The sequence below is a fragment of the Apis cerana genome, linkage group LG2 (genome assembly GCF_029169275.1).
Source record: "Apis cerana isolate GH-2021 linkage group LG2, AcerK_1.0, whole genome shotgun sequence".
In the NCBI taxonomy this organism is placed as follows: Eukaryota; Metazoa; Arthropoda; class Insecta; order Hymenoptera; family Apidae; genus Apis; species Apis cerana.
In genome coordinates this window covers 9,928,357-9,954,362 of record NC_083853.1, presented here as the reverse complement: position 1 = coordinate 9,954,362, position 26,006 = coordinate 9,928,357, and the positions used below count along the sequence as shown (strand labels likewise).

At 30.4% G+C, this 26,006-nt stretch overlaps 8 protein-coding genes and 1 long non-coding RNA gene across 13 annotated transcripts; 1 reads left to right on the top strand and 8 right to left on the bottom strand.

The window, feature by feature from the left end:
• The first annotated feature begins 925 nt into the window (after positions 1-925).
• LOC107994628 (uncharacterized) lies at positions 926-26,000 on the top strand. Its single transcript, XR_009828822.1, has 29 exons — positions 926-1,059; positions 1,919-2,318; positions 2,399-2,492; positions 2,590-2,801; positions 2,937-3,069; positions 3,493-3,597; positions 3,699-6,052; positions 6,117-6,378; positions 6,451-6,555; positions 7,170-7,389; positions 7,490-7,706; positions 8,047-8,605; positions 8,910-9,186; positions 9,693-9,853; positions 10,327-10,395; positions 11,267-11,734; positions 11,853-12,006; positions 13,675-13,949; positions 14,956-15,018; positions 15,161-15,769; positions 16,086-16,233; positions 16,551-17,265; positions 17,896-18,128; positions 19,062-20,478; positions 20,705-21,361; positions 21,452-21,556; positions 23,675-23,828; positions 24,339-24,834; positions 25,164-26,000. It is a non-coding gene; the product is annotated as an uncharacterized LOC107994628 (long non-coding RNA).
• On the bottom strand, positions 987-2,454 carry LOC107996656 (odorant receptor 4-like). Its single transcript, XM_017054828.3, has 5 exons — positions 1,815-2,454; positions 1,603-1,702; positions 1,436-1,546; positions 1,204-1,359; positions 987-1,125 (listed from the first exon to the last, which is right to left on the bottom strand). The coding sequence occupies exons 1-5, from the start codon at positions 2,423-2,425 to the stop codon at positions 1,075-1,077; spliced, it is 1,029 nt and encodes a 342-aa protein (XP_016910317.2). The 5' UTR covers positions 2,426-2,454; the 3' UTR covers positions 987-1,074.
• Positions 3,176-5,474, bottom strand: LOC107996649 (odorant receptor Or2-like). Of its 4 annotated transcripts, XM_017054815.3 has the most exons (5): positions 4,193-5,474; positions 4,010-4,109; positions 3,814-3,924; positions 3,592-3,747; positions 3,196-3,516 (listed from the first exon to the last, which is right to left on the bottom strand). In XM_017054815.3, exons 1-5 carry the CDS (start codon positions 5,059-5,061, stop codon positions 3,466-3,468), a joined length of 1,287 nt encoding a protein of 428 aa, XP_016910304.1. In that variant the 5' UTR covers positions 5,062-5,474; the 3' UTR covers positions 3,196-3,465. The 4 variants fall into 4 exon arrangements, with proteins under 4 accessions (XP_016910301.1, XP_016910302.1, XP_016910303.1 ...); XM_017054813.3 differs by having other exon boundaries at positions 3,179-3,747; XM_017054814.3 differs by having other exon boundaries at positions 3,194-3,516; positions 3,592-3,924.
• Positions 5,800-7,495, bottom strand: LOC107996654 (odorant receptor 49b-like). 2 transcript variants are annotated; one of them, XM_017054825.3, is made up of 5 exons: positions 6,652-7,495; positions 6,490-6,589; positions 6,248-6,358; positions 6,010-6,165; positions 5,800-5,944 (listed from the first exon to the last, which is right to left on the bottom strand). In XM_017054825.3, exons 1-5 carry the CDS (start codon positions 7,428-7,430, stop codon positions 5,894-5,896), a joined length of 1,197 nt encoding a protein of 398 aa, XP_016910314.1. In that variant the 5' UTR covers positions 7,431-7,495; the 3' UTR covers positions 5,800-5,893. The 2 variants fall into 2 exon arrangements, with proteins under 2 accessions (XP_016910314.1, XP_016910313.1); XM_017054824.3 differs by having other exon boundaries at positions 5,938-6,165.
• Positions 8,158-10,264, bottom strand: LOC107996663 (uncharacterized). The gene is made up of 5 exons (XM_017054838.2): positions 9,109-10,264; positions 8,920-9,019; positions 8,736-8,846; positions 8,499-8,654; positions 8,158-8,436 (listed from the first exon to the last, which is right to left on the bottom strand). Exons 1-5 carry the CDS (start codon positions 9,861-9,863, stop codon positions 8,386-8,388), a joined length of 1,173 nt encoding a protein of 390 aa, XP_016910327.1. The 5' UTR covers positions 9,864-10,264; the 3' UTR covers positions 8,158-8,385.
• On the bottom strand, positions 10,430-12,419 carry LOC107996655 (odorant receptor 4-like). Its single transcript, XM_017054827.3, has 5 exons — positions 11,275-12,419; positions 11,100-11,199; positions 10,930-11,040; positions 10,683-10,838; positions 10,430-10,616 (listed from the first exon to the last, which is right to left on the bottom strand). The coding sequence occupies exons 1-5, from the start codon at positions 12,045-12,047 to the stop codon at positions 10,566-10,568; spliced, it is 1,191 nt and encodes a 396-aa protein (XP_016910316.1). The 5' UTR covers positions 12,048-12,419; the 3' UTR covers positions 10,430-10,565.
• Positions 14,658-16,423, bottom strand: LOC107996662 (odorant receptor 4). The gene is made up of 5 exons (XM_017054837.3): positions 15,508-16,423; positions 15,334-15,433; positions 15,149-15,259; positions 14,912-15,067; positions 14,658-14,846 (listed from the first exon to the last, which is right to left on the bottom strand). The coding sequence occupies exons 1-5, from the start codon at positions 16,272-16,274 to the stop codon at positions 14,796-14,798; spliced, it is 1,185 nt and encodes a 394-aa protein (XP_016910326.1). The 5' UTR covers positions 16,275-16,423; the 3' UTR covers positions 14,658-14,795.
• Positions 18,625-20,271, bottom strand: LOC107996658 (odorant receptor 4). The gene is made up of 5 exons (XM_017054831.3): positions 19,502-20,271; positions 19,312-19,411; positions 19,138-19,248; positions 18,897-19,052; positions 18,625-18,824 (listed from the first exon to the last, which is right to left on the bottom strand). The coding sequence occupies exons 1-5, from the start codon at positions 20,269-20,271 to the stop codon at positions 18,774-18,776; spliced, it is 1,188 nt and encodes a 395-aa protein (XP_016910320.1). The 3' UTR covers positions 18,625-18,773.
• On the bottom strand, positions 22,204-24,236 carry LOC107996659 (odorant receptor 4-like). The gene is made up of 5 exons (XM_017054833.3): positions 23,097-24,236; positions 22,892-22,991; positions 22,712-22,822; positions 22,471-22,626; positions 22,204-22,385 (listed from the first exon to the last, which is right to left on the bottom strand). The coding sequence occupies exons 1-5, from the start codon at positions 23,867-23,869 to the stop codon at positions 22,335-22,337; spliced, it is 1,191 nt and encodes a 396-aa protein (XP_016910322.1). The 5' UTR covers positions 23,870-24,236; the 3' UTR covers positions 22,204-22,334.
• Positions 26,001-26,006: the final 6 nt, after the last annotated feature.

The following is a 26,006-nucleotide window of genomic DNA, read 5'->3' as shown; positions in this document are numbered from 1 at the left end:
GTAATATTACACAATAACTATATCGTAGTGAATTTCATTGATTTTATTATGACAAACGTGTAGGAGAATCTTCGGAAAAGGGTAAACCAGCCGTCTATAGGTTAAATTACTACCCTCTTCCACGATCTTCGTAAAATGATATAATAGAAAATCCCTTCGTGCATGAAAGCAGATCACGATCAATCGTTAATTGAAACTCGTGCTTTTCAATATTATTTTACGATCCTCTTGATATTTCTTCACGTTCTTCATTGATTGTTTTCGATTAGTTAGTTATCACATTTATGTATATCGTTTTCGCGAATAATGAAGATACAGGACTTAATCATAATGATAAAAGGTTCAGACAGATGTTTTCTAGCACTTCTAACCAAGAATGATCCAGAAATTTTGTGCAAATGGTGATCTCAATATCCATACGTTCAATATCCGTACGTTAAAGTTTAAGTTATTTTTATTATCGACGTTACGAAGTTTTTTTTTCAAACATCAACTTTCCCGCGTTCATGGTTAGATCGAGAATTAGAGTATCGTTGATGACAATTCCATTCGATTAATCCATCGATTAATCAAATCGTTCGAAAAGTTCATTGGATCATGCGCTTGCGCAGTGAGGTTAGAAACTAGAAGTGGAAAGTGTTCTATTTGTTTTCCCCTTGTGTATTTTCATTGACGATAATCATAAGTTTAGAAATTAATTTTTCAAAAGCGAAGGAAAAGATCATAGAACGAAGTACGAACATATAATTACCGTTTTCTTTTCAAAGGGATATAAATAAAGTTATAATTCGATCTTTGAGACACGCTTTATAGATATATTTAAATTTTTGATAGATTTGAAACATTTTTCTTTTCAATACTGTATATATAATTTTCGAATATATATTATATATTTGAGAATGTTTGAATCAGATATAATAAAATAAACTGTAAAATAAATTGTACATAAGTGAAGAAGACACATGATCGGACATTGCCGAGTCTTTTTTTTTTTATTAAAAAAGCCAGAATATGTGATGTAAAATTGTTTCTACATAATTTTTAATGGGAAACTTGCACGTAAGTAATAATATTTTAAATAACTTCACGTAATATGTTCAAATATCCCATTGACATTTTCATAACCTATGAAGTCATTTAAAAAATATGTTAATTTTATAAATTTAATTTTTCAATGAGATTTAATTTCTCTTTCGTACTTACATCAGTAAAAGTAATTAAAGACATTTCCATCATTCTGGCAGCTTTGAGTTTCATTGGATAATTAGACATAGCAATAATTAGTATCAAGCAACGCATATTTTTGATCGAAAGGCGATACCAATTTATTGTACTTGATGCTTGGCTTACAATGTAGTTCTGTTAATAAAAATATTTAGGATTTAGGATAAAAGTGAAAAAATCAAATGTAAGTTGAAAAAAGAAAATATTGTACCTCGTCTACAAGCATTTGTCCAATGTAACAAAGTATAAAAACACAGAAGATTATAGATATTTGTAACGTGATATAGACCACGACAGCCGTTGTATTAGCATTTTCCAATTCCTAAAATATATTTATCCTATACTCCTAAAAACTTGAAATATTTAACATGCTCATACCATTAGAATACAATAACCCACAAGACAGATCAGACACGTACCACCGATCATTTCGATTAAACATATATATTCTGTAACTGTTTCAATATTTTTTAAAAATCTGTTAAAAATTACATGTATTAAAATATAACTAAAAATCTTTCTTTTTCTTCTCTAATTTATTTTAACTCAATTCTCATTCCAAATTCATCAATCTCAAAATTTTTACTCACCTCTTTATTTTCATTTGATATTCAACAATATCCATGATTTTTCTTTGAAGCGTCATTTCGGACATATCCGATTTATTCACCAATTTCTTTATTTTATTCACCAGGATCCTCAGCATGCTGCACGCATGAAGGACCAACAGTGCGGAAATACCACAAGTACCACTGATCACTGCGTAACTTGCCATTCCAGCCATAACTTGTAGCATAAACAATATCTCGTAAATTGGCGATTGTTGTTCGTTTATAATAATGAAATAACTGGGACAAGGTAACGGTCTAATAGTAATATTGTCAGCAGTAATGATGGTTCCCTTCAGAAGGGGAAGGATCGTCCGATAGCATAAACCGCCGCCATACATAGTGAACGCAGCGATCAAGACAACCCTCCTTCCGATCTTCATTTTCGAGCGAAAAATCAATCGCTCTTCTTCCGTGGCTTGTATCCAATCATGTCTGATCGCGTGTAATCCTTCTTGGATCTCTTTTCTTCGCCAAAGAATAATGGTATACTTGAAGAACTGCATGCTACAGTTAATAATTGGCCCCATGAGCTTTAACCTCACCTTGCTGTTTTTCTCTTTCAGAAACACGTACATCAAAGTTGGAATCATTATCAGAAAAAAAAGGAAATATGTGAATATATTCCCCAATCTTTGGAGTACTTTTAAAAAGAAAGAGGTAGAAGATGAAATCGGCCATGCACCGATCGTTACCAAAATCGGTTTCATAAATCTTGTGGCGTATTTCAAATTCTCCTCTGCCTTTGCTATTTCAGATATATTTTCCATGATTGAATGCGTCGATGTGACTGGTCACGCGCATATAGCAAAACTGGAATTCGGCTTGGTATTGAAACATTGCGCTTGCGTATACGGACTCAACATTGAATTCATATCATTGAAACTAATTTATCGAAGAATAGAAAATTGGTTGAAATTACCCGTTTCAACTTTCCGCAAATGGCGCAAGTTATTCCATGGACAAAAGGTATTGTCACGAGTGAAATTTTTTAAATTGAACATTTCTTATTTTTAGTAATTAAAAAAAGAAGAATGATAAAAAATGAAAATTATGAAAATGTTTGCATAAATTCTAGAAGCGTCAATATATAATTTTTTATAGCAGATTTCGTGAAATTGCAGAAAATTGAGATACGTATTTAGAAATCTGACGATATCATATTTGCAGTGGTTTGAAGTTTTCAATAAACGTTGTTTGTAAAGTTTGTGCAATACGAACAGTTATTATCTAGATGGTAAGTAAAGGGGAACAAGTTACATTCTACAGTTGCGGTTTAATTATTAAAATTCTGCGTAAAACATAGAAAGTAATGTGGTAATGTTTTTTTGAAATTATCTGTTTCGAATGTAAGTTGAAACGATTTCATAGAGAAATACAAAATGACTGTTACTTTGATCGAATGATCGTCTTCGTGAGTTAGAAAACAATTTATTACGCGCTTTAGTATAGTTCAAAAGTTTTATCGTAATAGCAATTGCAAGAATCAATATCGTAAAAATTGTGGAAAATTCTTTGAGTGTGTTTGTGGGAAAATTATATATAAATATTTTATGACAATATAATTTTGTAATTTTCTAAAAAAATCCTTTTGGGCACAAAAATATATGACTATTTTATAAAATATAACAATTCAGGTAACTTTTTTTAACATGTTCAGGTATCCCATTGTTGCCTTTATGATCTGGAAAATAAAATTAGAACCCAGCAGAATTAACTTAATATAAAAAATGGAGAAATCTAATTTCTGGATACGTACGTCGGTGTAAGTAGATAAAGATATGTCTACAACTTTACCCGCTGTGAGTTTCACTGGGTAAGACGACATAATGATCACCAATATTAAATTTCGTGCTTCTTTCGCAGGAAATCGGTACCAATCTATCGTGATGGACATTCTTCTTACATTATTGCCCTGAATGAAGTTTAAACGTGTGACACTTATCATGAAAGTGTGCAAAATGTAACAAAGCACATATACTTCATCAATGAGAATTTGACCAACGTAACACATCGTGAAAGTGACACCGAATACAGATGCTTCTAACAAAAGATAGATTATCGCAGCTGTGGAATCGCTATCTTCCCATTCCTGAAACATTACCAATGACGTGTTACGGATCATTTAAAAAAGGAAAAAAAAAAATTCTATCTTTAAAAGAAGCTTTTGTTCATACCCTGATAGCACAGTATCCAATCACGCATCCTATGCCTGTCTCATCAATGATCTCGAGCAGAAAAAGATACGTGGTAATGTGTTCAACATCATTTAAAAATCTAAAATCAACTTCCAGTTACAGTACACATAATCTTTTAAACTACATTAAAATATCAACTTTTCTTTTTTCGTTTTCACTCACTGTTTGATCTTCGTCTGATAACGAACAATATCCGTGATTTTCATATGTACAGCACTCTCGTTAATATCCGGCTGCTTCGTAAGCTCGTTTATCTTTTTCACTAAAATACGCAACAAACTGCTTGCATGCAAGCAAAGCATGGCGCACATACTAGTCGTACCGCACATAATTGTATAACTAAATAGTCCACCGATGACTTGCAATATGAAAACTATCTCGTAATTCGGAGTAATTTGTTCATTAAAAAATATGTAATAACCGGGACACGGTAGCAATCTAATAGTCGTGTTATCCGGCAAAAGTATTCTACCTTTCGAAAGAGGAATAAATGTTCGATAACCCAAACCTGCACTGTACATAATGATCGCTACCACTGACATCAGTCTGTGCCCGATACTCGCTTTGCTACGAAATATCAAGCGATCCTCTTCCGAGATATTCGTGCAATCTTTCTTCATCTCGTTTAACAAGTAACATAATTTCTTCGCCGATCGTAGTACCAACGAGTATCTGCACAATTGCAGATAACCGTTTATCAACGGTATCAATATCTTCACCTTTTTCCTGCTGTCTTTCTCTTTCAAAAAAAAATGCAGAATGCCTGGTATCAGTATAACCAGTTGCACCGAATAACACATAAAAATTAAAATGCAGTTTCGAGTTCTCGAAAAAATGGAAGATGTGGCGCGATTTGGCCATGCGCCCAATTTTCCCAGAAGCATATACGCGAACCATATGCTGTGTCTCATGTCATTTTCCGCGTTCCCTATTCGTGACATTTTTTTAATGATCGGTCGAACGAATGATAGGTTGAACGTAACTCCACTGCGCATCGTAACTGGAAATGGCGATGATTTCCGAGACTTCATTGCGCTTGCGTGTTTAAAAATTTAAATATCCGCGAATTCAACCGTCGAATTGTTACCGTGAAACGATTTTTTCACATGTGGATTGTGGAATAGGGTTTTGAATTTTTACAAAAGGATAAGAAAATTGAACGAAATTACCTGTTTGAACTTTCCTCAAAGAGCATAGGTTTTTCGATGAATAAACGATATTGTGTATCGGAAGAGTAGAATTTTTTTTTTCTTTTGATATATTGATATACCGTTGATATCTTTGATCGTTGAAGAAATGATATTTGTTATGATAATGTTCGAAGAAATGGAATTGTGTGTTATTTTCAGAAGAGAATTGAATTGAATTGAGTGTTTGAAAATCTGACGACTTCGAGTTTGCAATGATTTGTAGTTTCTACCAGACGTTTTTCACTGTCCATAAAGTTTACACGGGTTACGAACGGTTATTACAGTGATAGTAAGTAAAGGGGAACTCTTGTGTTTCAATTATTAAAATTCTACGTAAAACGGGGGCAGTAACATCGATTTTTAAAATTATATATTAAAAATATAAAATAGAATTATGCTATACTTAATATAAAAACTTTGACTTTTTTAAATGAACGTGATTTGGAAGACATATTTTATCAGTGCTATGGATAAAATTAAGCACGAAATTAAAAGAAAAAAAAATTACAGATTGTGTATGCTGTTTACAAGGAAATTTTTATGTAAAAATCTTACTTATGTAATGTAATACTTCATATCTTTTAAAAGAAATTTTTATCGATTTCAAAGTGGACAAGAATGGCTATTACTGATGTTTCAACAGATATTTGACTATTTCAAAAAATATGATAACTTAGGTAACTTTTTGCAACATGTTCAAGTATCCTACAGTTGTTTTTATGATCTGAAATATAAAATCAGATCCATGTACGAGATATGTGAAACACAATTTAATATTTTGATACATACGTCGGTAAAAGTGGCTAAAGATATGTCTACAACTTTTCCTGCTGTGAGTTTTACTGGATAAGATGACATAATAATCACTAATATTAAATTCCGTGCTTCTTTTACAGGGAACCGATACCAGTCGAGCGTGATAGACATCTGTCTAACATTATTGCCCTGACAAAAATAATGGTTAAAACAAAATTTCTGTGATAACCATGAGAGCATAAAAAGCATTGTATATAAAAGCATAGTATACTTCGTCAATGAGAGTTTGACCGACATAACACATTATGAATGTGCAACTGATGACAGATGCTTGCATCATAAGGTGAATTATCATAGCTGCTGCGTTACTATCTTCCCATTCCTAAAATTACAAGTATTATCGTAAGTAAAATCACTATTTTCCTTTTGCACAATTTAATTGTCACTATAACTTTTACACATTAATTTTCACAGACTACAAGTTCATAGTATAAACAGATGATCATTTTATACCGTGACAACGTTATATCCAATCACGCACCCTATACTCGTTTCGACCATGATCTCGAGAAGAAAAAGGTATGTCGTGAGTTGTTCGACATTCTTTAAAAATCTGAAATCAAATTAATTACATTACATCTCTTAAACTATTTTCATTTTTCTTCATTCACTCACCCTTTCACCTTCGTCTGGTATTTCACAATGTCCACAATTTTCTCGTGCACGACCACCTCGTTCACATCCAATTGTTTCGTAAGCTGGCATATTTTATTCAACAAAATGCGTAACAAGCTGCTCGAATGTAGACAAAACATCACGCACATGCCAATAGTACCGCACATAATGGTATAGGTAAGGAGTCCACCGAGGACTTGGATGATGAATATAATCTCGTAAATCGGGCTAACTTGTTCGTTGAAAAAGATGAAATAACCCGGACACGGTAGCAATCTCTTAGTCGTGTTATTGGGTAAAAGGATTCTCCCCTTCGAAAGCGGGAGAATCGTTCGATAACCCAGACCTGCGCTATACGTGACGATCGCGATCATCGACATCACTCTGTGCCCAAAACTCGCTTTCGCGCGAAATATCAATTGATCTTCCTCCGTGGTGTTCAACCAATCCTCCTTCATCTCGTCCAACAAGACTCTCAATTTATTAGTCCATCGTAACACTAATGAATATTTGCATAGTTGCAGGTAACCGTTCACCTGTGGTATCATCATTTTCATCTTTTTCCTCCCGTTCTTCTCTTTCAAAAATACGTGCAAAAATCCTGGAACCAATACTATTAATTGCAACGTGTAACAGGTAAATATCAAGTACCAATTGAAAATCTTTGAAAGTGTGGAAGATGAGACGCGGTTTGGCCATGCGCCCAGTATTCTCAGAAGCGGATACGCGAACCACACGGTATGCCTCATCCCATTTTCCGCTTTCCCTACTCGAGACATTTTAATGATCGATAGAATGGAACTGTCTATGTTGTGACAGGAGACATCAATGATTTCAGGAGACTTCGTTGCGCTTGCGTGTTATAAAGATTTAAATATCCACAAATATGAAACGATTTTAATGCATGTGGGGAATAATGTTTTGAATTTTTACAAAAGGATAAGAAAATTGGATGAAATTACCGCTGCTCGCGATGCTTGCTCTCTATGAGAAGTTTTATAGTATCTGCTATTTCTTTTTTTGAAAGCGGTTTTAGAAAAGTTCACCAAGAATAGGTAATATTTTTTCAATGGTATATTCAATAGTATATTTATATATTTATATAAATTACATAGTAATAAAGAAATAAAATCTGAATGGATCGGTTTCTTAATACAATCTGTATTTTACTTTAAATATTTTGTATATTTTTATATATTAAATATATAAATTTTATTCTAATTTTAAATATTTAAATTTCTCATAAATGTTTATGTAAAATCAGTTTAAATACTTAATACATTTGCTATTGTTATATATAAAGAAATAGTTTGATCATGTTAATTTTTCACAACATGAAAAAAAAAATAAAAAAATGTAAAATAATGAACAAATATAATTAATAATTCTTTTCAGCATACGTATAATTATATGAATATATATATAAATTTTATGAAAAACATTAAAATATTGTGAACACACGTACTTGTAGTGAAATTAAACATGTAAACTTTCACGGATTTACGATTTTCCAGAAAAATGTTTTTATTGGTTGCAAAGTTTACACGGGAACCATAATTACAGGAATGGTAAATAAATGTGAAAGGGGGTTTTATACGCGAGGGGAACAAGTTACACACAAAGTTCTGTAAAAAAAATAGAAGAAAATAAAAATGACAATAATATGAAAATTATCTTTTAATCTCAGTCGACTGCTTCCTGTTGTATCGCACGTATTTGTTTCAAAAAGTGAGCTCAAGCAACTGTTCGTAATATGTTCAAATATCCTACAGATGTCTTTACGATCTGGAAAATATAATTAGAATAATGTATGAAAAGGAAATTTAATTTTTCTTATAAATACATACATCGGTAAACGTGATCAACGATATATCTACAATTTTGCCAGCTGTGACTTTTATTGGATAATTCGACATAATAATAACCAGTATCAAGCCACGCGCCTCATTCACAGGTAATCGATACCAATCCAATGTTACAGATATCTGTCTGACTTTATCGCTCTATAAAAAAATAAGATTTAAAATATATACACAATTTCGCGTTATATTTGCACTATATTTATACTCGTAAAAATAACGTACTTCGTCGATGAGAAGTTGACCAATATAACAAATCGTTAACGTGCAAAATATACAAAGGAACTCCAAAATAAAATAAACTATTAAAGCTGCAGCGTTACTGTTCTCCCATTCCTAAAATATAGCCAACGTTATACTACCGCACTAAAAATAACTACCTTATAATTTATATTTCAGGATCATTTACGGTGATAAGGCAGTATCCGATCACGCAAGCTCCGCACACGTATTCGAGAATTTCGCAAAAATAAAGATAAGACGTGAGTTGTTCGACGTGATTTAAAAAGCTGAAACGAGATTTCGTGCACTCCATAAATATGAATACAATCTATTCCATAATATAAAATATATATCCATGTATCATATTTTTACTCACTCTATAATCTTCATCTGGTACTCAACAATATCCGCGAGTTTCTTACGCACAACCGTCTCGCATTCATCAGACTGACAGGTAAGATCGTTCATCTTGTTTATTAGTATCTTCAATAAACTGCACATGTGTAGACAAAGCATCGTAGTAATTCCCGTAGTACCGCACAGAGTAGTGTAATTGAGAAAACCACCGAGAACTTGGATGGTAAAAATAATCTCGTAATTCGGTGTAACTTGTTCGTTGAGAAACATGTAGTAACCGGGACACGGTAGCAATCGAACAGTCGTGTTATCCGGTAGAAGAATTCTTCCTTTCAAGAATGGAAGAATCATCCGATAACCGACACCAGAACTGTACATAGCGATCGCTATTGCTATCATCATTTTGTGGCCAATGTATGCCCTTGTGGTGAAAATCCACATATTTTTGTCGCTGGCCAACGAGTAATCTCTCTTCACCTCCTTCAATATTATGTTAAATTCCTTTATTTGTCGTAACAGAATCGTATACTTGGACACTTGTGTGATACCGTTCATATGCGGGACAAACATTTTAATTTTTCCGCCTAAATTTGCTTCTTTCAGGAAGATGTACAAAATCCCTGGGATCAACACCATCAATTGAATGAGATAACAGATAAATATTAAACACCATTTCAGAATTGTTGATAAAACGGAGGATGGCGAGGATTTTGGCCAGGCGCCTAATATTTTCAAAAGCGGATACACGAGTTTCAAGGAGTAAGGTTGTCCCATTGACTTCCCTTTTAACGACAATCAAATCAGAGCTCGTACGTGACTGGCAATATTGGAGAAATGATACTCGTTTCCAAAGGTTTCATTGCGCTTGCGTGTGATGAAATGTTAAATATGTTCGCAAATTCAGATGCGAATTGCTGTTATTAGAATAATCGTGAAGCATGAAAAGATTGCGAAACAGCTATTTGAATTTTTACGAAAGAATGAGAAAATTGATTGAAATTATCCCTGTATATCCCTAACATCGCATGAATAGTACCCCATGGAGAAACTTGTAATTGTACCTATTTTTCCATAAACTTGAACTCTTTCGATTAATATTTATCTTGATAATTTTTCAAAATCGAAATCAAAGTTTGGGATGAGAAAATTGTAAAATATTTGGAAAAATATCTACAATTATATTGTAAGTTCTAACATGATGCACAAGTTGTAATGATGATTTTTTATAATTTTCTAGAATACTGCATCGTTTACAAAGTTTGCTGTTACCATCTCTGTCGTGATAAATATAAAATAAATACAAAAGGTATGCTGAAAGAACAAAATTGTACACAATTTTCTCATGATTGCAGTTCAATTGTTTAAATTTTGATTTGAAAGAAAAGTGAACAAAGTGCTGTGTACATAGTAATACCATTTTTGGCTAACGTATCGCATGATAGATTTCATGGTAGTTTTCTAAACAAACGTACGACTTTAAGTAACTTGTTGCAATATATTCATATATCCCACTGAACTCTTAATGATCTAAAAAGTAAGTAACAAAAAATATGTAAAAAAATAATAACACGAGTCCAACGTTTTAATACTCACACTAGTAAAAGTGATTAAGGACACGTCTAGAATTCTTCCTGCCGTGACTTTTATTGGATAATTCGACATAATGATTAATAGTATCAAGCTGCGCGCCTTTTTCACAGGTAATCGATACCAGTTCAATGTGCTGCATGCTTGTCTAACATTCTCGCTCTATTAAAGATAAATATTCTGATAAATGTCCTAGTTATTAAATAATATTTGATTTGTTTTTATCCATAAATAATAATAAAAAAAGATATACTTCGTCAACTAGAAGTTGACCAGCGTAGCATACTGCGAACGTGCCAATGAAGCAAGTTATTTGGAAGACAACGAAAATTATTGCAGCCATAGTATTGTTGTCTTCCCATTCCTAAAAAATATATCATTGATATCATCGTCATTACAATGCATTGAATCTTTCGTTCGTACCGTGATAAGACAGTATCCAATTATGCATATGATCAGTATTTCGAGAATAATTTCGAAGAAATAAACAGAGGGCACGAATTGATTAAGCTCGTTCAAAAATCTGAAATGAATCATATTTCGATCACGTTGCACTTTCTTACTAAACAATTCTTCGTATTTCTTTTCAGAAACTCACTCTATGATCCTGTTCTGATAGTCGACAATATTGGCGATCTTCTGTTGCACAACTTTTTCGTCCTTGTCATTCGCAAGTTCCATCACTTTGTTCGTCAGGATCTTCAACAAACCGCACATATGCAAGCACAGCATCAAACAAATACTCTTGGTGCCGCATACAGCTGTATAGATGACAAATCCGCCGAGAACTTGGAGCGTGAAAATTATCTCGTAGTTCGGGCTAACTTGCTCGTCCAAGGAGCCAAAGTAACCCGGGCAGGGTAACAATCTTATAGTCACGTTGTTGGGTAAAACGATTTTGCCTTTCGAAAGTGGAAGAATCGCTCTGTAAAAAAAACCTCCACCGTACATGGTGACCACCACTACCATCGTCAGCTTGTGCTCGATGGACGCCCTCGTGCTGAAAATTTGTCGATTCTCCTCCGTGGCTGTCATCCAATCCTTCCTTATCTCGTCCAGTAATTTGGCAATTTCCTTCGTTTTTCGCAATAGAATCGTATACTTAGCCATTTGCACGATGCCGTTGATGTGTGACATGAGCAGTTTAATCCTCATCCTGCCGTTTTTCACTTTCAGAAATATGTACAGAAGGCCTGGGACCATGAATATCAGTGTGAGCAAATACGAGAGAAAAATTATAACGTAATTTGATATTTTGGCGAACGCGGATGATGAGACGCTCAATGGCCAGTAGCCGAGCATTCTCGAGAACGGATATGCAAACCAAAAGGTATGCCTTATGCCCTCTTTCGCGTTTCTAATTCGGGCCATTTTTTAATCGAATGATAGCTTGTTCGTGACTGATGTTACTGGACACGATGATATCACCCCTTTAGAGAGCTTCATTGCGCTTGCGTATATGAAATGTTAAATATGCAAATTTAGAAATGAATCGCTGTTATTGAAACAGTTCTTAATTCACGAAGAAATTATAGAATAGATTTGAGTTTGTATGAAAGAATAAGAAAATTAGTCGAAATTATACGTTTACGTGAATTGAATTTTATGATGAATTTTTTTTTTTTGTAGATGAAAAGTTTCGTTACGATAACATTGATATTTTGTCGTAGTATTTATGATTTTCGATGAATGATTTTTTGATGATGATTTTAAAATATTTGAAGAAATATTTTATATACGTGTGAAAAAATCGATATTTTTATTACTTCTACCATAATTCAAAATTACGATAATATTTCTATAATTTTTTGTAATTTTCTAGAAAAATTTTCCAAAGTTTACAGTTTGCAGAATGATTGATTACCACTTTGATGAAACAGATATGAAAGGGTTTAATATATCGTGGGGGACAAGTTTTCTACGTAATTATGAATCAATTATTAAAATTCCATATAAGATAGAAGAAGAACAATATGAAAATGGATTTGAAACTTTCTGTAAATTTGAAAATGCATTTATGTTCAATATAATTTCATTCAATTGCAGTGTATCATACGCTTCATTATGTAACAAATATAATTTGTTGATCACAACTATCACAAGTGTGGCTACAATTGATTGTCAACAATATTAGTGATCGATTTAGTAGAATTATTTTCGAAACATAGAAAAGAACGGACGTGCTCCTTTCTATTTTCCGAAAAATTAATCTATAAAATTAATTTAATAAAAAAATATCGAAATATAAATAATCGTAAATAAATTAGAGAGTTCATTTTCTTGCAAATATTTTTTCAATACAAATACTAAAGATATTTGAAAATAAATTATCTCAATAAAAAGTAACGTGCAAATGTCAGGTATGCAAATAGAATTTATATTATGATTATTAAAATTTTATATTAAAAAAAAGGAGATATTGTAATTACGATTTTTAAAAATATCTAACACAAAACAAGTTCAATAATTCAATTAATTACCAATAATAATTTACATACATAAAAAAATGATCGAAAAAATATTTTTGTCTCTAAATATAATAGAAAACATGTTTCTATCTCTCTAATTATATTATTTTTTTTATTTCATAAAATTTATGAATAGGAGAAAACTATATAATTTTCTTCATACTTACATAGATGATGAAGATGGATACATTTATAACTTTGATCATCATTAGTTTTACAAAATAATTGGACATAATGATCATCGATATCAAATACTAAGCTTTCTTCGTTCAAAAAAATACCAGTTTAACATAATGCATATTTGCGTGAAATTATTGAACACTGAAAAGAATGTTCAAGACAAAATAATGCACTTTATCGATAATTGAATTAATGTAATAAATGATTAAAATGCAAAATATATAAAAAATTCTATATATAATATAAAATAAAATATATTAAAGTTGCATTGTTATTGTTTTTTATTCTTAAAATATAATTAATATTATACGTAGAAATGATCATTCTCTAATTTTTTTTTTTTTTTTTAGGATCATTCAACCATACCATGATAAGGCAATATTTACGATCACAACATTGTATACGTATTCAAGAATCTCGCAAACATAAAACGTAAAATAAAAAGCTGAAATCAATCGTTGTTGTCACTCCATTAATATAAATATAATCATTTTCTATATAAAATATTCATATACGATATATCAAATTTTTAATCAATTATTTGTACTCACTCTACGATCTTCATCTGATATTCGACAATATCTGCGAACTTCTTATATATATCTCACTTCCATCAAATGAACTGGTAAGATTGTTCATCTTGTTTATTAGAATCCATAATAAATTGCACATATATAGACAAAACATTATACTAAATTCTATGGTATTGCATAGAATAGTATAATTGAGAAATCCAGCGAGTTTATATAATAAAAATAAACTCGTAATTTGATATAAGTCATTAAAAAATATATCTTATAGCAGCGTTATTCGATAAAGGATAATTTTATCTTTCAAAAAAAATCACTTGATAACTAACATTTGATAAAATATGTTGTTCCTATTATTATTTTGTAATCGATACTTCATGATAAATTATACACGCAAATTTAAATATAAAACATTGTTATAAGAATAACGCAAATTTTTATAAATAGAAAAATTAGTTAAAATTATGTATATATTCCTAATACTGCATGAATTGTATCCCATGGAAAAGTATCGTCATAGCAATTTCATATTTTTCTATAAATTTCAAATATTTGATATTTCGAATATTATTAATTTGATAATTTTTTAAAATCGAAATCGAAATTTTTGATAAAAAAATTTTTAAAGTTTGGAAAAATATCCTACAATGCAATAATTGTGAGAGGATTTAATATTCAAATAACATATATAATTCAAGCATGACGTGTAATTTCTTATCGTATCGTTTACGAAATTTGAAATGAATAGGTTATTACCATTTCGTTGAGAGAAATGTACATTGGAGGAACAAAATTATACACAATTTTCTCATAATTGCAATTCAATTATTTAAATTTTGATTTGATAAGAAAGTGAACAAAGTGCTGTGTACATAATTCAATATCATTTTTGGCTAATCAGATATAGTAGATTTCATGAATCTTCTAAAAAACATAAAATCTTACGTAACTGTACGTAACATATTCATATATCCCACTGCACTTTTAATGATCTAAAAAAAATACGTAATAATACATGTGCAAAAAATGTGTATAAGTCTGATATTTTGATACTTACACTAGTGAAGGTGACTAAAGATAAATCCATAATTCTTCCTGCAGTTACTTTTATTGGATAATGTGACATAAGGATCAGTAATATCAAGCTGCGCGCCTTGTTTACAGGTAATCGATACCAGTTCAATGTGTTATATGCCTGTCTAATATTCTCGCTCTATTACAGGTAAAATTTCTGTTAAATATCCAAACTAGTACTCAATACACTTTACCTATAAGTAATAATAAAACGATTTACTTCATCAAGTAGAAGTTGACCGACGTAGCATACCGAGAAGGTGCCAATGACGCAAGTTACTTGGAAGACAACATAAATCACCATAGCCATAGCATTGCTGTCTTCCCATTCCTAAAATGCAACTGATAATATATCATTGAAATCATCGTTATTTTCAATATAACGCATCGAATCATTATATATACCATGATTATGCAATAACCAATTATACATATAATCAATACTTGGATAACAACTTCGATAAGATAAATAGCGGGTACGAATTGATCAAGTTGATTCAAAAATCTGAAATGAAGATTTTCGTGGATTAAATTTTCTAATTCGTACAATTAATCTCTGTATTCTTTTTCGATACTCGCTCTTTGATCCTCGTCTGATATTCAACGATGTGCACGATCTTCTCCTGCACAATTTGTTCATCACTGTCATTCGTAAGATCTACTATCTTGTTCGTCAAGATCTTCAGCAAACCGCACATATGCAAACACAGCATCAAACAAGCACTCTTGGTGCCGCATAAAACTGTGTAAATGATAAATCCTCCGAGAACTTGTAGCGTGAAAATTATCTCGTAATTGGGCGTAGCTTGCTCGTTCAAGGAACCAAAGTAACTCGGACAAGGTAATAATCTTACTGTCATGTTATTCGGTAGAAGGATTTTGCCTTTCGAAAGTGGAAGAATCGTTCTGTAAAAGAAACCTCCACCGTACATGGTGACCACTATTACCGTTGTCAATTTGTGCTCGATGGACGCCCTCTCGCTGAAAATTTGTCGATTCTCTTCCGTGGCTATCAACCAATCCTTCTTTATCTCGTCCAATAATTTGCTAAATTCCTTCGCCCGTTGCAATATAATTGTATATTTAGCCATTTGCGCGATGCTGTTGAGATGTGGCATCAGCAATTTAATCTTCGTCCTGGCATTTTTCACTTGCAGAACGTATAGAAGGCCTGGGATCAAGACTATCAATTGCAATAAATATAGGATAAAAATTGTGAAGGAATTAAAAAATTTGGTAACCGCGGAAGGAGAGACCAGTGGCCAATAACCGAGCGTTCTTGAGAACGGATATGCAAACCAGAAGGTATGCTTCAACCCCTCTTTCGCGTTTCTAATTTGGACCATTTTTCAATCCGATGAAAGCTTGTTCGTGACTGACCATATTGCGTACGATAATATCGCCCTTTAGGGAACTTCATTGCGCTTGCGTACATGAAATGTTAAATACATGTACAAAGAAATGAATCGCTATTATTGAAACGGAGGGAATAGCGATTTGAGCTTTTACCAAAGGATTGAGAAAATTAGTTGAAATTATACGTATGGATTATACTCGAATTGTACGGTGAATTTCCTCTGCGGAAAAGTTTCGTTATAATAACACTGATGTTTTTTTTTTAGGATTCACCTTTTCAGTAAATAAATAAATTTTTTTATGATTCTGAAATATAATTCTAAAATTTTGAATTTAATATTTTAAAATATTTAAGAAATATTTTATATGATAATTATAAAAGAATTAAATATTTATTTTATTTCTTTAATTGTAATTAGAAGTTACGATAATATTTTTGTAATTTTCAAGAAAAGTTTTTGCAAAGTTTATAGTTGATGGGATTGATGATTACCACTTTAGTGAGCAGATGAAATGGTAGTATTCATAGAGGGCAATTTTCCACATAATTATGTTCAATTATTGAAATTTCACATAAGATGGAAAATAATGTAAGAATGGTTTTAAAGCTCTAAACGATTGTGGAAACCATAATGTGTTTGAGAGCACAATATTATTTTCAATTAAATATTGTGTATCATATGCGTCGTTCTATAAATAATTTGTTGATGCGTTGATGGCTATAGCGGAACATCATAGCTATCGTGAAATATAGGAAAGGATAATTCTAGTCAACGATATTGATGATATCATATCGATAGAGCTATTCCAGAAGCACACAGAAAAACGAATCGTATCTCCGAATAAAGATCATATATCATATAATAAAATATTGAATATGTAAATTAAATAAATTAAAAGTGAAGAATAAGTTTTCAAATTTTTGCATAATTTGTTCAATATATCCAGATATCAAACATTTGAAAACAGATTACCATAATGGTAAGTAATGTGCAAGTATCATGTATACAAAAGATTGCCAGTACAATTATATTATAATGATTAAAATTTTATAAGAGCAGATAAAATATTGTGTTTCAATTTTTAATATAATCCAAGAATGATAATAACTTAATAGATAAAAAAAAATGATCTAGAAAATATTTTTATAATGTCTCTGATATATTTCATGGATATTGTGGATAATATTAAGTAACTTAAGTAAGACATTAAGTAATTTCTTGCAACTTTTTTAATACATTTATTGACATGTAAGAGATGAGAGCCATATCAAAGAAATTAAATGATGCAATCTTCATGATTTAGAAAATATATTTTACAGAACATAAAAAAATATGTTTATCTGTTAATTAGTTTTACAGTATAATTGACATATAATAATTATCAAATACTGAAATATCAGTTTAACGTAAAGCATATTTATATGTAAATTATTTATAATATATAATGTACTTTATATTTTGTCGATGAGAAATTAATCAATGCAATAAATATATAAAAAAATATATAAGAACTCCAATATAAAAATAAACTATTGAAATTTTCTCATTAATATTTTTTTAACACATAAATAATGTTACACTCAAAAAATAATTATCTTGTAATTTTCAGGAACATTTAATTGTGATGTGATAAGGCAATGTCTAAACTGCATCTAAGAATCATATTTCAATCATCATGCACTCCATTGATATAATAATTTCTAATTTATAAACAATCTTTTTCGGGATAAAATATACATACAACATATACTGACTTTCTACTCACTCTGTAATCTTCATTTGATATTCAATAATGTCCGCAAGCTTCATAAGTACAAGTCTTGTCTCAATTTTATCAGATTGGTAAGATTTTCATTCATCTTATTTATTAAAATCCTCATTAAACTATAGTCGTCAAAATATCATCTAATATCAATCAAAAATATTAAGAATTTGTATCGTAAAAATAATTAAATTTTTTTTTTATATTTATGAAAATTTTTACGAAAATTGGTTGTGTACATCTTTAGCATAAATTGCATTTCATAGAAAATTATTTCGTTGATGAAGTACTTTATTTTTCTGCAAACTTTAAATACTCGATACTTCGAATATTATTATTCTGATAATTTTCTAAAAATCAAACTTTTAATAGAAATTGTAAAATATTTGGAAAAATATCTTACATGCAAATATATATTTATGATAATTGTGAGAGAATTTCTAGCATGATGCATAACGACATTGATTTATAAATCTCCAGAATATCGTATCGTTTATAAAGTTTACAATTATTACTATTCTTTGATAAATATAAAATAAAAAGGATACTGGAAGAAAAAATTATACACGATTTTCTTCTCTAATTACTTAAATCCAATTATTTAAATTTTAATTTAATAAAAAAATAAATATGTGCTGAATACATAATTCATTTTTGGCTAATTGCATGAATTGTGTAATAGATTTCATGAGTCCTTAATCTTAATCTTAAAAAAACGTAAGATCTTAAGTAATTTGTTGTAATATATTCATGTAACTCACTGCAGTCTTAATGATCTAAAAATAAATGCAAATAAATGCAAATAAATATGCAAAAAATGTGCATGAATCTAATATTTTTATACGTACATTAATGAAGGTGACTAAAGATAAATCTATAATTTTTCCTGCCGTGACTTTTATTGGATAATTTGATATAATGATCAACAGTATCAAGCTGCGCGACTTTCTTATAGGCAATTGATACCACTTCAATGTAATATATGCTTGCCTAATATTCTCGCTCTATTACAGGTAAAACTTTTGTTAAATATCCTATCAAACTAATGTTTGATATTATATTTTTATCCATGAGCAAGAGATAATTTACTTCATCAAGTAGAAGTTGGCCGACGTAGCATACCGAAAAGGTGCCAATTAAGCAAGTTAGTTGGACGATAACATAAGTAAGTATACCCATACCATTACTTTCTTCCCATTCCTAAAATATAACTAACAATATGTTATCGAAATTTACATTATTTTTTATATGTAACGTTCCTACCATGATTATACAGTAACCAATGATACACATAATAAGTACTTGGATAAAAACTTCGATAAGATAAATAGCGGGTATGAATTGATCAAGTTGATTCAAAAATCTGAAAGGAAGACTTTCGTAGATCAAATTACACTTTCTAATTCGTACAATTAATAACTATACATCTTCCTTTCTTCTTTTCGATACTCACTCTTTGATCCTTATCTGATTCTCCACGATGTACACGATCTTCTCCTGCACAATTTGTTCGTCATTGTCATTCGTCAGTTCCATCACTTTGTTCGTCAGGATCTTTAACAAACCGCACATATGCATACACAGCATCAAACAAATACTCTTGGTGCTGCATACAACTGTATAAATGACAAATCCGCCGAAAACTTGCAGGATGAATATTATCTCGTAGTTCGGGCTAACTTGCTCGTCCAAGGAACCAAAGTAACCCGGACAAGGTAACAATCTTATAGTCATATTGTTCGAAACGATTTTGCCTTTCGAAAATGGAAGAATCATTCTGTAGAAAAAACCTCCACTGTAAACAGTGACCGCTATTATCGTCGTCAGCTTATGCTCAATGGATGCCGTCGTGCTGAAAATTTGTCGATTCTCCTCCGTGGCTATCGACCAATCCTTCCTTATCTCGTCCAATAATTTGCCAATTTGCTTCATTTGTCGTAATAAAATCGTGTATTTAATCATTTGCACGATACTGTTGAGATGTGGCATCAGCAATTTGATCTTCTTCTTTGGGTTTTTCTCTTTCAGAAATACGTACAGAAGGCCTGGGATCACGACTATCATTTGCAATAAATACGAGATAAAAATTATGAAGGAATTTAAAATTTTGGAAAACGCGGAAGAAGTGACGCTCAGTGGCCAATGACCAAGCATTTTCGAGAACGGATATGCAAACCAAAAGGTATGCTTCAACCCTTCTTTCGCGTTTCTAATTTGGACCATTTTTCAGGATGAAAGCTTGTTCGTGACTGATCATGTTGTATATGGTAATATCGCCCTTTGAAGAACATCATTGCGCTTGCGTACATGAAATGTTAAATACGTTTGCAAATTGAGAAATAAATCGCTGCTATTGAAACAATTTTATTTTTACGAAACTATGATAAAATTGATTGAAATTATATGTATGGATTATGCTTGAATTGTACGGTAAACTTCCTCTGCTATTTCGTTGCAATAATAGTGATTTTTGTAGTATTCATCTTTTCATTGAATAAATGAACGATCTTTTTATAACAGTTTTAAAATATTTAATCAAATATTGTAAAATATTTGAAAAAATATTTTATATATTTAATAATTATAAAAATTTTGCGTTTATTTTATTATTTCTATTGTAATTTGAAGTTATGATAATATTTTTGTAATTTTCCAGAAAACTTTTGCGAAGTTTATAGTTGATGGGATTGATGATTGCCATTGTAGTAAGTAGATATGAAAGCCCACTATTCATGGGGGACAAGTTTTCTACATAATTATGGTCAATTATTGAAATTTCACATAAAATAGAAAATAATATAAAAATGATTTCAAATCTCTCAGTATGATTTTATAGCAAAGTGTATGTGCTTGAATACTTGTGCATATTATTTTCAATTACTATGTATCCTGTTCATCAATTTAATAAATATAATTTATTAATACTCTTAGAAACATTGATAACTATAGCGAAGCATCGTGAAATGCGACAAAAAAATGACAGTTCTATTCAATCGTATCGATAATATCATTTTAATAAAATTGTTTCTAGAACACGCAGAAGAACAAGTATATCTCTCTTCGAATAAAGACACTATCATATAAATAAAAATAAATAAAAAATAAAAATTATTTTCTAATAAAAAAAACTACCAAAACTGTATTATTATTATTTTTATTATTATTTTCTTAAAATATAATTAATATTATAGAATAACTATCTTGTAATTAACGTTTTAGGAATATTCAACTAAAATGTGTGAATGAAGAATATTGAAATATAAGACAATGTCTAAAGTGCATACACATATTCTTGCGAAAATAAAGATAAAATGTGAGTTAAAAGCTGAAATCATATTTCAATCATCATGCATTCTATTAATATACAAATAATTTCTAATCTGTAAATATAATCTCTTTTCAGATAAAATATCCATACATAACGTACATCGAATTTCTACTCACCTTTTAATCTTCTGATGTTCAACAGTATTCATAATCTTTGCGGATTCAATTATCTCTTTCACTGGTAAGATTCATTTATCCTATTTATGTAGAATCGTCAACAAACTATACTGCAAAGCATTCCATTAAATCCTGTAGTATTGCACAGAGTGATAAAATTGAAAAATCCATCAAGAATTTGTATCGTAAAAATAATTTCGTAATTTGTGTAAATTGTTAAAGAATATGTAACATGTATAAACGGTTCAATTTGCAATATAGTCATGTTATCCGATAAAAATCCTGTCTTTTGAAAATGAAAGAATACATATTGTCATAAATAGCAATGTCTTTATCGCTATTCTGTAATCGTTTTGTTTGCTCTCATGAAGAAGTGAAAATCACAATGACATATAAGTTTTATAAATTATATCTCATGAAGATATTTCATTGTAATAGCACTTTAATATTTTTTCATCTATTCGATATTTGAATTTTTTAAAATTAAACTTATTGTTTTTGATAAAAAATATTTTATATAAGTTAGAAAAATACTTTATATGCAATTACGATATTTAAAAAAATTTAATATTCATAAATGCATAATCATGAATGATTTGTAATCTTATAAAATATCGTATCGATGGATATTAGTTTACAGTGGATAAATGCGATTATTTTCATTATGATAAACACATATAAGAGTACAACACAGGAACAAATTATACAAAATTTCTCGTAATTGCGGTTCAATTATTCAAATTTTGGTTCGATAAGAAAGTGAACAAGTGCTTTATACATAGTTCAGGATCATCCTCGGTTACTGCGGTGGATTAAAAGAGTTTTCTAATGAACGTAAAATCTTAAGTAATTTGTTGTAGTATATTCATGTATCCTACTGCACTCTTAATGATCTAAAAAGTAATAGCAGAAATATATTTATATATACATATATACGTGCAAAAAATAAAAATAAAAGTCTAATGTTTCGATACTTACGCTAGTAAACGTGACCAAGGATACGTCTATAATTCTTCCTGCCGTGACTTTTAGCGGATAATTCGACATAATGATCAATAATATCAAACTGCGAGCTTTCTTTGTAGGTAATCGATACCAGTTCAACGTGTTACACGCCTGTCTAACATTCTCGCTCTATTAAAAACAAAATTTCTGATAAATATCCAAACGAATATTAAATATATTTTTGCCCAATTCGATAACACATTAGATAATTTACTTCGTCGACTAGAAGTTGACCGGCGTAGCATATCGAGAATGTGCCAAAGACGCAAGTCACTTGCAGGACGATATAAGCAGTTATAGCCATGGCATCGCTATCTTCCCATTCCTAAAAGACAATATATTGCTGAAATTACCATCATATTTCTATATAATGAATCGAATCTTTCGTTCGTACCACGATTATGCAGTAACCAAGTACACACGTAATCGATACTCCGACAATCATTTCGATGAAATAAACATAGGGTACGAATTGATCAACGTAATTGTAAAATCTGAAATCAAAATTTGGATCACGTAATTCTTTCTAATTCATACGATTCACCGCGCATCTTCGTGCTCTCTCCTTTTCTTCAAAAAAAAAAAATAAAGATACTCACTCTTTGATCCTCGTCTGATACTGAACAATGTACACGATCTTTTCTTGCACGACTTTTTCATCCTTGTCACTCGTGAGTTCCATCACCTTGTTCGTCAAGATCCTCAACAAACCGCACATGTGCATACAGAGCATCAAACAAGAACTCTTCACGCCGCACAGAGCTGTGTAAATGATAAATCCGCCGAGAATTTGCAGCGTGAAGATTATCTCGTAATTCGGGGTAATTTGAACGTTCAAGGAGCCAAAGTAACCCGGGCAGGGTAACAATCTTATAGTTACATTGTTGGGTAAAACGATTCTACCTTTCGAAAGTGGAAGGATCATCCTGTAAAAGAAACCTCCTCCGTATATAGTGATAGCTATTACCGTCGTCAGCTTGTGCTCGATGGACGCCCTCGTGCTAAAAATTTGTCGATTCTCCTGCGTGGCTGTCGACCAATCCTTCTTTATCTCGTCCAATAATTTGCTAAATTCCTTCATTCGTCTCAACAGTATCGTATATTTAGTCATTTGTGCGATAGTGCTCATAAGTGGCATCATCATTTTGATCTTCCTCCTGCCGTTTTTCTCTTTCAGAAATAGATACAGAAGGCCTGGGACCAAGACTATCAATGAGAGCAAGTACGAGATAAAAATTATAAAGGAATTAAAAATTTTGGAGAACGTGGAAGATGGGATGTTCAGTGGCCAGCAACCGACCATTTTCGAGAGCGGATATGCAAAGCAAAGGGTATGATTTATGCCTTCTTTCGCGTTTCTGATTCGAGGCATTTTTCAGTCGGATGAAAGCTTGTTCGTGACTGACCATGTTGCATACGGCAATGTTGCTTCTTTGGGGAAACTTCATTGCGCTTGCGTACATGAAATATTAAATACGTGTGCGTAAATTTAGAAATGAATCGCTGTTATTGAAACTGAGGGATTGTTGAATACCGGTTTGAATTTTTACGAAATGACGAGAAAATTGGTTGAAATTACACGTTTACGATTGAATTGTACGCTCAACTTCCTCTACGAGTAAAAAGTTTCATTGTAATAACATTAGTATTTTTTTAGTAATACTCATCTTTTCAATGGATAAACGAACATTTTTTCATTGTGATAATTTTAATATATCAAATTGAATATTTCAAAATATTTGAAAAAATATTTTATGTACGTAATAATTGTGAAAAAATTCAATATTCGTTACTTCTATCATTATTCGATAATATTTTTGTAATTTTTTGCAATTTTCCAGAAAAGTTTTGCGAAGTTTATAATCGATAGAATGAATGATGACCATTGTGGAGAGCAAATATGAAAATATTCATGGGGGAGAAGTTTTCTATAATTATGGGCCAATTATTGAAATTCTATATAAAAGGAGAATTTTCATAATTTCTACATTAAAAGAAAAATAATGTATAAACGATTTTAAAATTCTCTGTACGATTTCATATCATGATGAATATGTACTTGAATATATGCTTAAGAACACGTGTCATATTATCTTCAATCAACTGTAGTATATCATGTATTTCATTTTATAAAAAATATTATTTGTCGATATTGATAGCAGTACAAAACGTGACGGCCACCGTGAAATATGATAAAGAATATAATATAATATCTTCATATAAATAAAATCAAACTGTAAATAGTTGTAAAATGAAAAATGAGTTCCTGGATTCTCGCATACTTTATTCAATATATATCAAACATATTTGGAAACTACATAATTTAATAAATTAATAGTAAGTAATGTGCAAATATTATGTATGTAAATTGTCATGAGTTGCGAGTATATTACGTTATAATGATTAAAATTTTATGTAAAAGCAAACAAAATATTATCATTTTTTTTAAATATAAAATACAATAAATAGCTTAACAGATAAATGAAAAAAATGTAATCGAGAAAATATTTTCATACTATTTTAATTATTGTGATTGAAAATGTATTTCTATGCCTTTGATTATATTATATTTCATGGATTTTATAATTAACGTGAAACGTTAAGTAATTTCTCGCAAAATATTTAAATAACTTATTTAAATAAATAATAATAAATATATTTTACAGGATACATAAAAATTTGAAAACATAAAAAATAATATTCTTAATACTTACGTCGATGAAAAATACATTTAGCATTTTGACAATTATAAAATTTATAGGATAATTGAACATAATGATCAACGGTATTAAATACTGGATTTTTTTTCCAAAAAATAATACCAGTTTAATATGATGTGCGAAATAATTGCTGTGAAAAAAATGTTCAATACTAAATTCATATTAAAATAAATAACGTAGAGAATAGTTGAGAAATCCAACAAAAACTTGTAAAAATAATTCGATATTCTTAAAAATCACGTATTAAATATAGTATCTATAGTAGGAACCAAAATATAGTATCTATCTTATAATAATATATCTTATAATCATGTTATCTAGTAGAAGAATTCTTGGTGAGTATCAGTACTTCTACCTTGGAAAAATCATTCAATAAGCGATACTAGAACTACATATAGCAGTCGTTATGTCTATCATCATACTGTGACCGATATTTGCCTCTGTGGTGAAAATTCACAGATTTCTTCAAACAAGTAATTTTTCTTTATCTATATATTATGTTAAATTCCTTTACAAAAAATTGAAATTATTTGCACTGCATCTTAAGAAGTTTCATAAACGCACTTTAATATTTTTTCATAAATTTCATCTATTCATCACTTAAAATAATATTATAATAATTTTTTAAAATTAAAGTTAAAACTTTTGATAAAAAATATCTTGTATGCGATTATAATTTTGAAAGAATTTAATATTTATAAATTCTAAATAAGTTTTTTAACAATAATAATGTTTCTTATTTTAATAATTTTTTATATATATGGTATAGTATAGTAGTATTTATATATA

Bases quoted from the DNA above. Each gene is read 5' to 3' on its own strand.
- LOC107996655 (XM_017054827.3), bottom strand. From the start codon at position 12,047: ATGGCCCGAATTAGAAACGCGAAAGAGGGCATAAGGCATACCTTTTGG. The intron at 10,839-10,929 runs GTATATCTTTTT...TATCTTTAATAG, and splicing joins GTCAACTTCTAGTTGACGAA to AGCGAGAATGTTAGACAAGC. The intron at 10,617-10,682 runs GTGAGTATTAAA...CTTACTTTTTAG, and splicing joins CCTTAATCACTTTTACTAGT to ATCATTAAGAGTTCAGTGGG.
- LOC107996656 (XM_017054828.3), bottom strand. From the start codon at position 2,425: ATGATTCCAACTTTGATGTACGTGTTTCTGAAAGAGAAAAACAGCAAG. The intron at 1,703-1,814 runs GTGAGTAAAAAT...AATTTTTAACAG, and splicing joins TATCAAATGAAAATAAAGAG to ATTTTTAAAAAATATTGAAA. The intron at 1,360-1,435 runs GTACAATATTTT...TTTTATTAACAG, and splicing joins GACAAATGCTTGTAGACGAG to AACTACATTGTAAGCCAAGC.
- LOC107996649 (XM_017054812.3), bottom strand. From the start codon at position 5,061: ATGAAGTCTCGGAAATCATCGCCATTTCCAGTTACGATGCGCAGTGGA. The intron at 4,110-4,192 runs GTGAGTGAAAAC...AGTTGATTTTAG, and splicing joins TATCAGACGAAGATCAAACA to ATTTTTAAATGATGTTGAAC. The intron at 3,925-4,009 runs GTATGAACAAAA...GTAATGTTTCAG, and splicing joins TTGGATACTGTGCTATCAGG to GAATGGGAAGATAGCGATTC.
- LOC107996662 (XM_017054837.3), bottom strand. From the start codon at position 16,274: ATGGTCCAAATTAGAAACGCGAAAGAGGGGTTGAAGCATACCTTCTGG. The intron at 15,434-15,507 runs GCGAGTATCGAA...TCTTCATTTCAG, and splicing joins TATCAGACGAGGATCAAAGA to ATTTTTGAATCAACTTGATC. The intron at 14,847-14,911 runs GTAAGTATCAAA...TATTTTTTTTAG, and splicing joins CTTTAGTCACCTTCACTAGT to ATCATTAAAAGTGCAGTGGG.
- LOC107996658 (XM_017054831.3), bottom strand. From the start codon at position 20,271: ATGGTCCAAATTAGAAACGCGAAAGAAGGGTTGAAGCATACCTTTTGG. The intron at 19,412-19,501 runs GTGAGTATCGAA...TCTTCCTTTCAG, and splicing joins AATCAGATAAGGATCAAAGA to ATTTTTGAATCAACTTGATC. The intron at 19,053-19,137 runs GTAAATTATCTC...TACCTGTAATAG, and splicing joins GCCAACTTCTACTTGATGAA to AGCGAGAATATTAGGCAAGC.
- LOC107996654 (XM_017054824.3), bottom strand. From the start codon at position 7,430: ATGTCTCGAGTAGGGAAAGCGGAAAATGGGATGAGGCATACCGTGTGG. The intron at 6,590-6,651 runs GTGAGTGAATGA...ATTTGATTTCAG, and splicing joins TACCAGACGAAGGTGAAAGG to ATTTTTAAAGAATGTCGAAC. The intron at 6,359-6,489 runs GTATAAAATGAT...TTGTAATTTTAG, and splicing joins TTGGATATAACGTTGTCACG to GAATGGGAAGATAGTAACGC.
- LOC107996659 (XM_017054833.3), bottom strand. From the start codon at position 23,869: ATGCCTCGAATCAGAAACGCGAAAGAAGGCATAAATCATACCCTTTGC. The intron at 22,823-22,891 runs GTACGAACGAAA...ATTGTCTTTTAG, and splicing joins TTGGTTACTGCATAATCGTG to GAATGGGAAGATAGCGATGC. The intron at 22,627-22,711 runs GTAAATTATCTA...TGTTTTTAATAG, and splicing joins GTCAACTTCTAGTCGACGAA to AGCGAGAATGTTAGACAGGC.
- LOC107996663 (XM_017054838.2), bottom strand. From the start codon at position 9,863: ATGGGACAACCTTACTCCTTGAAACTCGTGTATCCGCTTTTGAAAATA. The intron at 8,847-8,919 runs GTAAATGATCCT...GCTATATTTTAG, and splicing joins TCGGATACTGCCTTATCACC to GAATGGGAGAACAGTAACGC. The intron at 8,437-8,498 runs GTATGTATTTAT...TATATTTTCCAG, and splicing joins CGTTGATCACGTTTACCGAT to ATCGTAAAGACATCTGTAGG.